General features: G+C 34.6%; 1 protein-coding gene across 1 annotated transcript; it reads right to left on the bottom strand.

Moving 5' to 3' along the window:
* Nucleotides 1-11,770: 11,770 nt before the first annotated feature.
* Nucleotides 11,771-14,295, bottom strand: LOC106581234 (dehydrogenase/reductase SDR family member 13). The gene is made up of 5 exons (XM_014163155.2): nt 14,025-14,295; nt 13,794-13,912; nt 13,545-13,668; nt 12,784-13,110; nt 11,771-12,253 (listed from the first exon to the last, which is right to left on the bottom strand). The coding sequence occupies exons 1-5, from the start codon at nt 14,149-14,151 to the stop codon at nt 11,994-11,996; spliced, it is 957 nt and encodes a 318-aa protein (XP_014018630.1). The 5' UTR covers nt 14,152-14,295; the 3' UTR covers nt 11,771-11,993.
* Nucleotides 14,296-14,810: the final 515 nt, after the last annotated feature.

A 14,810-nucleotide genomic window follows, 5' to 3' on the forward strand; every position in this document is an offset into this window, starting at 1 on the left:
ATCAACTATAGAATACCTATCAACTATAGAATACCTATCAACTATAGAATACCTATCAACTATAGAACACCTATCAACTATAGAATACCTATCAACTATAGAACACCTATCAGAATACCTATCAACTATAGAATACCTATCAACTATAGAACACCTATCAACTATAGAATACCTATCAACTATAGAATACCTATCAACTATAGTCAACTATAGAATACCTATCAACTATAGAATACCTATCAACTATAGAATACCTATCAACTATAGAATACCTATCAACTATAGAACACCTATCAACTATAGAATACCTATCAACTATAGAATACCTATCAACTATAGTCAACTATAGAATACCTATCAACTATAGAACACCTATCAACTATAGAATACCTATCAACTATAGAATACCTATCAACTATAGAATACCTATCAACTATAGAATACCTATCAACTATAGTCAACTATCGAATACCTATCAACTATAGAACACCTATCAACTATAGAATACCTATCAACTATAGAATACCTATCAACTATAGAATACCTATCAACTATAGTCAACTATAGAATACCTATCAACTATAGAATACCTATCAACTATAGAATACCTATCAACTATAGAACACCTATCAACTATAGAACACCTATCAACTATAGAATACCTATCAACTATAGAATACCTATCAACTATAGAATACCTATCAACTATAGAATACCTATCAACTATAGTCAACTATAGAATACCTATCAACTATAGAACACCTATCAACTATAGTCAACTATAGAACACCTATCAACTATAGAACACCTATCAACTATCGAATACCTATCGAATACCCATCAACTATAGAATACCTATCAACTATAGAACACCTATCAACTATAGTCAACTATAGAATACCTATCAACTATAGAACACCTATCAACTATAGTCAACTATCGAATACCTATCAACTATAGAACACCTATCAACTATAGAATACCTATCAACTATAGAATACCTATCGAATACCTATCAACTATAGAATACCTATCAACTATAGAACACCTATCAACTATAGAACACCTATCAACTATAGAATACCTATCGAATACCTATCAACTATAGAATACCTATCAACTATAGTCAACTATAGAATACCTATCAACTATAGAATACCTATCAACTATAGAATACCTATCAACTATAGAACACCTATCAACTATAGAATACCTATCAACTATAGAATACCTATCAACTATAGAATACCTATCAACTATAGAACACCTATCAACTATAGAATACCTATCAACTATAGAATACCTATCAACTATAGAATACCTATCAACTATAGAACCTATCGAATACCTATCAACTATAGAACACCTATCAACTATAGAACACCTATCAACTATAGAATACCTATCAACTATAGAATACCTATCAACTATAGAATACCTATCAACTATAGAACACCTATCAACTATAGAACACCTATCAACTATAGAATACCTATCAACTATAGAATACCTATCAACTATAGAACACCTATCAACTATAGAATACCTATCAACTATAGAACACCTATCAACTATAGTCAACTATAGAATACCTATCAACTATAGAATACCTATCAACTATAGAACACCTATCAACTATAGTCAACTATAGAATACCTATCAACTATAGAACACCTATCAACTATAGAATACCTATCAACTATAGAATACCTATCAACTATAGTCAACTATAGAATACCTACCAACTTTAGAATACCTATCAACTATAGTCAACTATGGAATACCTATCAACTATAGAACACCTATCAACTATAGAACACCTATCAACTATAGAGCACCTGTCAACTATATAACACCTATCAACTATATAACACCTATCAACTATAGAATACCTATCGAATACCTATCAACTATAGAATACCTATCAACTATAGAACACCTATCAACTATAGAATACCTATCAACTATAGAATACCTATCAACTATAGAACACCTATCAACTATAGAACACCTATCAACTATAGAATACCTATCGAATACCTATCAACTATAGAACACCTATCAACTATAGAATACCTATCAACTATAGAATACCTATCAACTATAGAATACCTATCAACTATAGAATACCTATCAACTATAGAACACCTATCAACTATAGAATACCTATCAACTATAGAATACCTATCAACTATAGAATACCTATCAACTATAGAACACCTATCAACTATAGAATACCTATCAACTATAGAATACCTATCAACTATAGAATACCTATCAACTATAGAACACCTATCAACTATAGTCAACTATAGAATACCTATCAACTATAGAACACCTATCAACTATAGTCAACTATAGAATACCTATCAACTATAGAACACCTATCAACTATAGAACACCTATCAACTATAGAACACCTATCAACTATAGAACACCTATCAACTATAGAATACCTATCAACTATAGAATACCTATCAACTATAGTCAACTATAGAACACCTATCAACTATAGAACACCTATCAACTATAGAATACCTATCAACTATAGAATACCTATCAACTATAGAATACCTATCAACTATAGAACACCTATCAACTATAGAACACCTATCAACTATAGAATACCTATCAACTATAGAATACCTATCAACTTTAGAATACCTATCAACTATAGTCAACTATGGAATACCTATCAACTATAGAACACCTATAAACTATAGAACACCTATCAACTATAGAATACCTATCAACTATAGTCAACTATGGAATACCTATCAACTATAGAACACCTATCAACTATAGAATACCTATCAACTATAGAATACCTATCAACTATAGAACCTATCAACTGTCAACTATAGAACACCTATCAACTATAGAACACCTATCAACTATAGAATACCTATCAACTATAGAATACCTATCAACTATAGAATACCTATCAACTATAGTCAACTATGGAATACCTATCAACTATAGAACACCTATCAACTATAGAATACCTATCAACTATAGAACACCTATCAACTATAGAACACCTATCAACTATAGAACACCTATCAACTATATAACACCTATCAACTATAGAATACCTATCAACTATAGAATACCTATCAACTATAGTCAACTATAGAATACCTATCAACTATAGAATACCTATCAACTATAGAATACCTATCAACTATAGTCAACTATCGAATACCTATCAACTATAGAACACCTATCAACTATAGAATACCTATCAACTATAGAATACCTATCAACTATAGTCAACTATAGAACACCTATCAACTATAGAATACCTATCAACTATAGAATACCTATCAACTATAGTCAACTATGGAATACCTATCAACTATAGAACACCTATCAACTATAGAACACCTATCAACTATAGAATACCTATCAACTATAGAATACCTATCAACTATAGAATACCTATCAACTATAGAACACCTATCAACTATAGAACACCTATCAACTATAGAATACCTATCAACTATAGTCAACTATAGAATACCTATCAACTATAGAATACCTATCAACTATAGAACACCTATCAACTATAGTCAACTATAGAATACCTATCAACTATAGAACACCTATCAACTATAGAATACCTATCGAATACCTATCAACTATAGAATACCTATCAACTATAGAACACCTATCAACTATAGTCAACTATAGAACACCTATCAACTATAGAACACCTATCAACTATAGAATACCTATCAACTATAGAATACCTATCAACTATAGAATACCTATCAACTATGTCAACTATAGAATACCTATCAACTATAGAACACCTATCAACTATAGAATACCTATCAACTATAGAATACCTATCAACTATAGAATACCTATCAACTATAGAATACCTATCAACTATAGAACACCTATCAACTATAGAATACCTACCAACTATAGAGCACCTATCAACTATAGTCAACTATAGAACACCTATCAACTATAGAACACCTATCAACTATAGAATACCTGTCAACTATAGTCAACTATAGAATACCTATCAACTATAGAGCACTTATCAACTATAGAATACCTATAGAATACCTATCAACTATATAATACCTATCAACTATAGAATACCTATCAACTATAGAATACCTATCAACTATAGTCAACTATAGAATACCTATCAACTATAGAACACCTATCAACTATAGAACACCTATCAACTATAGAATACCTATCAACTATAGAATACCTATCAACTATAGAACACCTATCAACTATAGTCAACTATGGAATACCTATCAACTATAGAACACCTATCAACTATAGAACACCTATCAACTATAGAATACCTATCAACTATAGAATACCTATCAACTATAGTCAACTATAGAATACCTATCAACTATAGAACACCTATCAACTATAGAACACCTATCAACTATAGAACACCTATCAACTATAGAACACCTATCAACTATAGAATACCTATCAACTATAGAATACCTATCAACTATAGAACACCTATCAACTATAGAATACCTATCAACTATAGTCAACTATAGAATACCTATCAACTATAGAACACCTATCAACTATAGTCAACTATAGAATACCTATCAACTATAGAACACCTATCAACTATAGAATACCTATCGAATACCTATCAACTATAGAATACCTATCAACTATAGAACACCTATCAACTATAGTCAACTATAGAATACCTATCAACTATAGAACACCTATCAACTATAGAATACCTATCAACTATAGAATACCTATCAACTATAGAACACCTATCAACTATAGAACACCTATCAACTATAGAATACCTATCGAATACCTATCAACTATAGAATACCTATCAACTATAGAACACCTATCAACTATAGTCAACTATAGAATACCTATCAACTATAGAATACCTATCAACTATAGAATACCTATCAACTATAGAACACCTATCAACTATAGAACACCTATCAACTATAGAACACCTATCAACTATAGAATACCTATCAACTATAGAATACCTATCAACTATAGAATACCTATCAACTATAGAACACCTATCAACTATAGAACACCTATCAACTATAGAACACCTATCAACTATAGAATACCTATCAACTATAGAACACCTATCAACTATAGAATACCTATCGAATACCTATCAACTATAGAACACCTATCAACTATAGAACACCTATCAACTATAGTCAACTATAGAATACCTATCAACTATAGAACACCTATCAACTATAGAATACCTATCAACTATAGAATACCTATCAACTATAGAACACCTATCAACTATAGAATACCTATCAACTATAGAATACCTATCAACTATAGAATACCTATCAACTATAGAATACCTATCAACTATAGAACACCTATCAACTATAGAATACCTATCAACTATAGAATACCTATCAACTATAGAACACCTATCAACTATAGAACACCTATCAACTATAGTCAACTATGGAATACCTATCAACTATAGAACACCTATCAACTATAGAACACCTATCAACTATAGAATACCTATCAACTATAGAATACAATACCTATCAACTATAGAATACCTATCAACTATAGAACACCTATCAACTATAGAATACCTATCAACTATAGAATACCTATCAACTATAGAACACCTATCAACTATAGAATACCTATCAACTATAGAACACCTATCAACTATAGAATACCTATCAGAACACCTATCAACTATAGAATACCTATCAACTATAGAATACCTATCAACTATAGAACACCTATCAACTATAGAACACCTATCAACTATAGAATACCTATCGAATACCTATCAACTATAGAATACCTATCAACTATAGAACACCTATCAACTATAGAATACCTATCAACTATAGAACACCTATCAACTATAGAACACCTATCAACTATAGAACACCTATCAACTATAGAATACCTATCAACTATAGAATACCTATCGAATACCTATAGCCTATAGAATACCTATCAACTATAGAACACCTATCAACTATAGTCAACTATAGAATACCTATCAACTATAGAACACCTATCAACTATAGTCAACTATCGAATACCTATCAACTATAGAACACCTATCAACTATAGAATACCTATCAACTATAGAATACCTATCAACTATAGAACACCTATCAACTATAGTCAACTATAGAATACCTATCAACTATAGAATACCTATCAACTATAGAATACCTATCAACTATAGTCAACTATCGAATACCTATCAACTATAGAACACCTATCAACTATAGAATACCTATCAACTTTAGAATACCTATCAACTATAGTCAACTATAGAACACCTATCAACTATAGAATACCTATCAACTATAGAATACCTATCAACTATAGAATACCTATCAACTATAGAATACCTATCAACTATAGAATACCTATCAACTATAGTCAACTATAGAATACCTATCAACTATAGAACACCTATCAACTATAGAATACCTATCAACTATAGAATACCTATCAACTATAGAATACCTATCAACTATAGAACACCTATCAACTATAGAATACCTATCAACTATAGAATACCTATCAACTATAGTCAACTATGGAATACCTATCAACTATAGAACACCTATCAACTATAGAATACCTATCAACTATAGAATACCTATCAACTATAGAATACCTATCAACTATAGAACACCTATCAACTATAGAATACCTATCAACTATAGAATACCTATCAACTATAGAATACCTATCAACTATAGTCAACTATAGAATACCTATCAACTTTAGAATACCTATCAACTATAGTCAACTATGGAATACCTATCAACTATAGAACACCTATCAACTATAGAACACCTATCAACTATAGAGCACCTGTCAACTATATAACACCTATCAACTATATAACACCTATCAACTATAGAATACCTATCGAATACCTATCAACTATAGAATACCTATCTATAGAACACCTATCAACTATAGTCAACTATCGAATACCTATCAACTATAGAACACCTATCAACTATAGTCAACTATAGAACACCTATCAACTATAGAACACCTATCAACTATAGAACACCTATCAACTATAGAACACCTATCAACTATAGAACACCTATCAACTATATAACACCTATCAACTATATAACACCTATCAACTATAGAATACCTATCAACTATAGTCAACTATAGAATACCTATCAACTTTAGAATACCTATCAACTATAGAATACCTATCGAATACCTATCAACTATAGAATACCTATCAACTATAGAACACCTATCAACTATAGAATACCTATCAACTATGGAATACCTATCAACTATAGAACACCTATCAACTATATAACACCTATCAACTATAGAATACCTATCGAATACCTATCAACTATAGAACACCTATCAACTATAGAACACCTATCAACTATAGTCAACTATCGAATACCTATCAACTATAGAACACCTATCAACTATAGTCAACTATAGAACACCTATCAACTATAGAACACCTATCAACTATAGAACACCTATCAACTATAGAACACCTATCAACTATAGAATACCTATCAACTATAGAATACCTATCAACTATAGTCAACTATAGAATACCTATCAACTTTAGAATACCTATCAACTATAGAATACCTATCGAATACCTATCAACTATAGTCAACTATAGAATACCTATAAACTATGGAATACCTATCAACTATAGAACACCTATCAACTATAGAATACCTATCAACTATAGAACACCTATCAACTATAGAACACCTATCAACTATAGAACACCTATCAACTATAGAATACCTATCGAATACCTATCAACTATAGAACACCTATCAACTATAGAGCACCTATCAACTATAGAATACCTATCAACTATAGAATACCTATCAACTATAGAATATTTATCAACTATAGAATACCTATCAACTATAGAACACCTATCAACTATAGAATACCTATCAACTATAGAATACCTATCAACTATAGAACACCTATCAACTATAGAACACCTATCAACTATAGAATACCTATCAACTATAGAATACCTATCAACTATAGAACACCTATCAACTATAGAACACCTATCAACTATAGAATACCTATCAACTATAGAACACCTATCAACTATAGTCAACTATAGAATACCTATCAACTATAGAACACCTATCAACTATAGAATACCTATCAACTATAGAATACCTATCAACTATAGAATACCTATCAACTATAGAACACCTATCAACTATAGAACACCTATCAACTATAGAATACCTATCAACTATAGTCAACTATAGAATACCTATCAACTATAGAACACCTATCAACTATAGTCAACTATAGAATACCTATCAACTATAGAACACCTATCAACTATAGAACACCTATCAACTATAGAACACCTATCAACTATAGAATACCTATCAACTATAGTCAACTATGGAATACCTATCAACTATAGAACACCTATCAACTATAGAATACCTATCAACTATAGAATACCTATCAACTATAGAATACCTATCAACTATAGAATACCTATCAACTATAGAATACCTATCAACTATAGAATACCTATCAACTATAGAACACCTATCAACTATAGAACACCTATCAACTATAGAATACCTATCAACTATAGTCAACTATGGAATACCTATCAACTATAGAATACCTATCAACTATAGAATACCTATCAACTATAGAATACCTATCAACTATAGAATACCTATCAACTATAGAATACCTATCAACTATAGAACACCTATCAACTATAGAATACCTATCAACTATAGAATACCTATCAACTATAGAATACCTATCAACTATAGTCAACTATGGAATACCTATCAACTATAGAATACCTATCAACTATAGAATACCTATCAACTATAGAATACCTATCAACTTTAGAATACCTATCAACTATAGAACACCTATCAACTATAGAACACCTATCAACTATAGTCAACTATAGAGCACCTATCAACTATAGAACACCTATCAACTATAGAATACCTATCAACTATAGAATACCTATCAACTATAGTCAACTATGGAATACCTATCAACTATAGAACACCTATCAACTATAGAACACCTATCAACTATAGAATACCTATCAACTATAGTCAACTATGGAATACCTATCAACTATAGAACACCTATCAACTATAGAATACCTATCAACTATAGTCAACTATGGAATACCTATCAACTATAGAATACCTATCAACTATAGTCAACTATAGAACACCTATCAACTATAGAACACCTATCAACTATAGAACACCTATCAACTATAGAATACCTATCAACTATAGAATACCTATCAACTATAGAACACCTATCAACTATAGAATACCTATCAACTATAGATCAACTATAGAATACCTATCAACTATAGAATACCTATCAACTATAGAATACCTATCAACTATAGAATACCTATCGAAACCTATCAACTATAGAGCACCTATCAACTATAGAATACCTATCAACTATAGAATACCTATCAACTATAGAATACCTATCAACTATAGAGCACCTATCAACTATAGAATACCTATCAGCTATAGAATACCTATCAACTATAGAACACCTATCAACTATAGAATACCTATCAGCTATAGAATACCTATCAACTTTAGAATACCTATCAACTATAGTCAACTATAGAACACCTATCAACTATAGAACACCTATCAACTTTAGATTACCTATCAACTATAGTCAACTATAGAACACCTATCAACTATAGAACACCTATCAACTATAGAGCACCTATCAACTATAGAACACCTATCAACTATAGAACACCTATCAACTATAGAACACCTATCAACTATAGAACACCTATCAACTATAGAGCACCTATCAACTATAGTCAACTATAGAACACCTATCAACTATAGAACACCTATCAACTATAGAACACCTATCAACTATAGAATACCTATCAACTATAGAATAGCTATCAACTAGCTACAGATCTGAGACTAGGAGGAATAATATTACAGACAGACCAGTCTTTTAGAGGAGAGCAGATTGTAGGACAGGGGTCTTCTGCTTCAGTCCTGGAGAGCTACTGGGCAGGCAGGTGTTTGTTACAGCTTGGCACTTAAATACCCGATTCAAATAATTGCAATTGAAAAAGAATGCCACTGAATGGGACCGAGAGCACGACATCACTAGAAATTAGGCCTAAAAAAATGTGAAATGTGTTCAGGAACTGCCTAGTTGTGTTAATTATTCTGTGGACTGAGATAGTATAGTACAGCGGCTGTAGAGAGGGGCTTGATAACTATTGGATCTGAGGTGAACAGAACAGGACAGGAAGTTCACCACTGTCCTATAGTCCACTGTGCCAGTCTGTCGTCCCCCACTCTATTCACCTGAGAAAGGAGAGGGACAGTGAGCGAGCGAGCGAAATCGATAGTAGTTGCATGTCTCCCCACACATAACAGAGGTGAAAGTTGAAGCCTGCACCAGAGACTGTCCTCCTGAGTAATTACATGAGCGAAGCTCTTAACGTACAAAACTGACCTCGCTTTCAAGTGTACCAGTGTTAATAATCAGTGTTCATAATGAACATAATCCATAGGTCAAGGTCCTCGACAACCTTGCTCCAAGCAACAACTGCAAGGAAGGAACAGCTTGGTAAATTGCAGTTTCTACAAGAGCAGTGATATGCTACTGCTCCCTGGTGTACAAGGAAAACATGACAGCCACAGAGGGGCATGAACACCTACCTGTTCATTGTACAACACCCAGACATACACACATACTATATTTTCATTCAGAAGCAGAAAGACTATTTGCCATTCTATAAAATTGTTGGTAGATTATAATTGTTGTATGTATATCATTGATAGATTGAAATGTGTAATATATTCTGTTGTGATTTTAAAACAAAAAACAAAAAGTATTTCAAAAAAGAAATGTATAACATACTGTATCTTCACAATTCACATAGTTAATGGAAAACTAAAGATTAGATAAAGCCTGTAAAAGTTACCACATGCATTTCAACAGAAATGTATACATAACACTTGTGTTTGTTTAATAAGTAACCTCCGAAGAAAGAACATCCTTATATTCTGTATGGAACCCAACCCAAGTAGTACTCCTATTTTTTGCTTACCCTGTGCTGAACACATGGCATGTCATAATGACAGAGCAGAATGACTGCCAGTTCCTCAGTTTCTGTAAGTTCATGGTGAGTATGTAAGTGTAGCTACCCAGTCACAGTGAATGTTATGGATGACCTGACTGACAACTGTGGGAAAGTTCAGTCATTAGTCATCAATCCCTAATCTATGACATTGTGCCACAAAACCAGTGTAAATTTCTCTCATTAAAACCACACAAGTATAAACATATATCAGTAGAGCGCTTTCTTCTTCTTCAGAAAACATTCCTCCCCTGAATATTGTGAGACAATAAGCACATCGTATAAGTCCATCTTCGGACCTGTAGTAAGGCATCCTTCAAAAAGACACATCATTAATCGGAAAGTGACTTTGTTCACTTGAAGTGTTATCCCTCTGTGCTGTTAAAGGCCACTGGGACCGAATAGGCAAAGCGAGAGCGAGGACTCCTCAATTCCTTCCATCCGTGCGAAAATACAAATGTGAAGTAGTGGTGTAGGAGGACATTATATTAACTATATTCATCACCTGGCATCATACTCCAACTGTCAATTGTTTATTAACAAAGTCTATTAACTGACATTGCTGACTAAGATCAAGAAATGGTCATTAGAAACTGAACGTAAGTATTTAATAACATTGTGAAAGAAATGAATTCCAATATACAAAGCAAAATCATAAGTTACAAGGCATCATTGGTGATAACAAGTCATTAGTCAGAGAGAGCGAGAGCAAGAGAGAGTCCTTCACGGACATAGATTACCATTGTTAGAGTGGAGAGTTCAATATCTTGTCAGTATATTCCAAAATCTTTGCCATGGCTAGAATCTGAGTCTCTCAGGATAGGTCAGATAGCCTCTCACTCACCTCCCACAGCTTCCTAGCCAAAGCATCGTCCCGCCCCTTGGCGCTTACTTCCTGTAGTGCACAGGAAGAGAAGTAGCGTCCACTCAGCGGCTCGATCCCCTCTTGGAGGGCACAGTATAGGGTGGTCTGGGCTCCCCTCTCAGCATCCATGAAGAAGAGCTTAGAGATGGGCTCCAGGAAGAGCCTCTGCCATAGTTTCAGGTTGCGACCAAACTCAGTGTGAATGACCCCTAAATGACAAATGGTCATTTAGTATGGGATAGGATGGAATAGAATAAACCGCATTGTCTGCAATGTTTTGCAAACGCAGTACTGCTGTATAAAAACACACTATACAATACACACTTGACACATACTAGCCATCTGAAACATCAAACAGTCTGCATATAGATTACAGAAAAGCTCAAATGTAAAACAAAGTAAGAAGGATCCCTTCTAGGTTCTCCAAGACGGCGCAACTGACCTGGGTGGAGGCTGTAGGTGGAGAGCTACTGACCTGGGTGGAGGCTGTAGGTGGAGAGCTACTGACCTGGGTGGAGGCTGTAGGTGGAGAGCTACTGACCTGGGTGGAGGCTGTAGGTGGAGAGCTACTGACCTGGGTGGAGGCTGTAGGTGGAGAGCTACTGACCTGGGTGGAGGCTGTAGGTGGAGAGCTACTGACCTGGGTGTAGGCTGTAGGTGGAGAGCTACTGACCTGGGTGGAGGCTGTAGGTGGAGAGCTACTGACCTGGGTGGAGGCTGTAGGTGGAGAGCTACTGACCTGGGTGAAGGCTGTAGGTTGTAACACTGGTCCCCTCCAGGCGGTTGGCCAGCTCCCGGGTGAAGAGCACATTGCACAGCTTGCTGTGGCAGTAGGCCCTGAAGTTATGCCAGGTGGACTGGCCTGGCACCAGGTCCTTGTGGGTACCCAGGAGGGCAAAATCGACAGAGCCTAGCCGGTGTAGGAGAGCCGACACGTTGACAACACGACTCGGACCACACTCCTTCAGCCGGTCCAGCAGCAAGCAGGTCAACAGGAAATGGCCTAAGTGGTTGACCCCAAACACCATGCCGAACCCATCCTCAGTGTAGCCAGGCCCCAGCATTCCTGAAACAAATCAAATTTTATTGGTCACATTAGCCGAATACAACAGGTATCGAGAGTACCTTGAAATGCTTACTTATGAGCCCATTCCCAACAATGTAGAGCTAAAAAGTAAGAAAAATATTTGCTAAATAAAAAAAAGGAAATAGTAACACAAAATAACAATAACGAGGCTATTTACAAGGAGTACTAGTACTGAGTCAATGTGCAGGGGTATGAGGTAGTTGAGGTAATTCAGCATGTACATGTAGGTAACAGGGAGTAAGGCTACACATAATGTCCAAGTATTTCTATATTTGTCTTTAAATGTGTGTATTATTTTATCCATGGGGTAAGAAGAGATGTGTCACATTTGATTCAATAGGGTTCACTGAATAGAGAACGTGTGTTTTATGTATTGGGAATGAATGTTTACATTCCCTCTTTCTCTGCCATACCTGCATTGTTGATGAGTAGGTCCAGTCTGAGTTCAGTCTTCAGGAAAGTTTCAGCAAAGGAGCGAACAGACTTCAGACTGCCCAGATCCAGATGCATGAACACCACCTCATTGCTCCCACTTTCCTATAGAACAGAGGAGGAATCAAACAGTGGATTTCCAACACCATACATTTTCACACAGGGCAAACAAATCCCTGATCAGTATGTATTGAGATGAGAGATTGAGATATCAATAAGGCTCCTCCAACCCTTCTGATATCATAGACAGCAGCCTCAGCTTTCTGTTTGCTGCGGCAGGCAAGGATGACCCTTGCACCTCTCTTGGCCAAATCCAAAGCAGTAGCCTTTCCAATACCAGTGTTACTCCCTAGGGAACAACAAAACACATTTTAATGTATAGGTCTTCAGTACACTTAAAACGTGCGCACACTAAATCAGTCCCCATCACATAGTAAGGCAACAAAATGTGCCTAACTAACCTGTTACAATAGCAGTCTTTCCTTTAAGTGTCACCGAGCTCGTGCATCTTGATCCTCTTATCACATTGTAATAAAGTATCAAATACAACGCAATCCCTACTGCCAGAATAGATAGCAAAACCGACATTATTACAGTACCGAGCGTTGTTTCTGGATTCGGGAATGTAATTTAGTTTGAAAGCTATCAAAGTTCAGCTGGCTAACATACGGCATGTGTTGTTTTTGTTTTTATTACGCCCTCAAAAGCTTCCGGGTTTAATTTATACCTGCAGTACGGAAGTATTCCACCAGATGTCGTTTTTGTAATCTGCATGAAAATCGGCTCCATATTGAGGGCCTTGATCACTTTCGGAGTGAAAATGGAATCCGAGATCAACATCTCAGATTTCTTTTAAAACATGAATTAAAAAACACGCCAATACATGATCACTACATATTAACTACGCTTGAATTGCCCTGCCAATGTTGTTCTTCTCAGGCCATTTTGAAATGTAAAAAATGTAGGTAGGCCTATATGATCACACTAGTATTTGGTAATATGTGGTATTACTTGTGAGGCACAGCCGAGTGAGCATAATAATTCGGTTGTTTTTACTGTACAGATGGCCTGCATCTGATGGTCAGTATGTGGGGAAGGAGGGAGCAGCCGACTCGCCGTCCCTCCTCTCTTCCTCCTCAACTGAGGAAATGGGAGTCTTCCAGTTCCAGCTGATGACTAAACTCGCACTGCATACATTTTGCCTCATGCAGCAATTAATGTTGTGACCAGAGAAAGTATACTATTCC

Source organism: Salmo salar, chromosome ssa20, assembly GCF_905237065.1.
Source record: "Salmo salar chromosome ssa20, Ssal_v3.1, whole genome shotgun sequence".
NCBI classification, from domain to species: domain Eukaryota; kingdom Metazoa; phylum Chordata; class Actinopteri; order Salmoniformes; family Salmonidae; genus Salmo; species Salmo salar.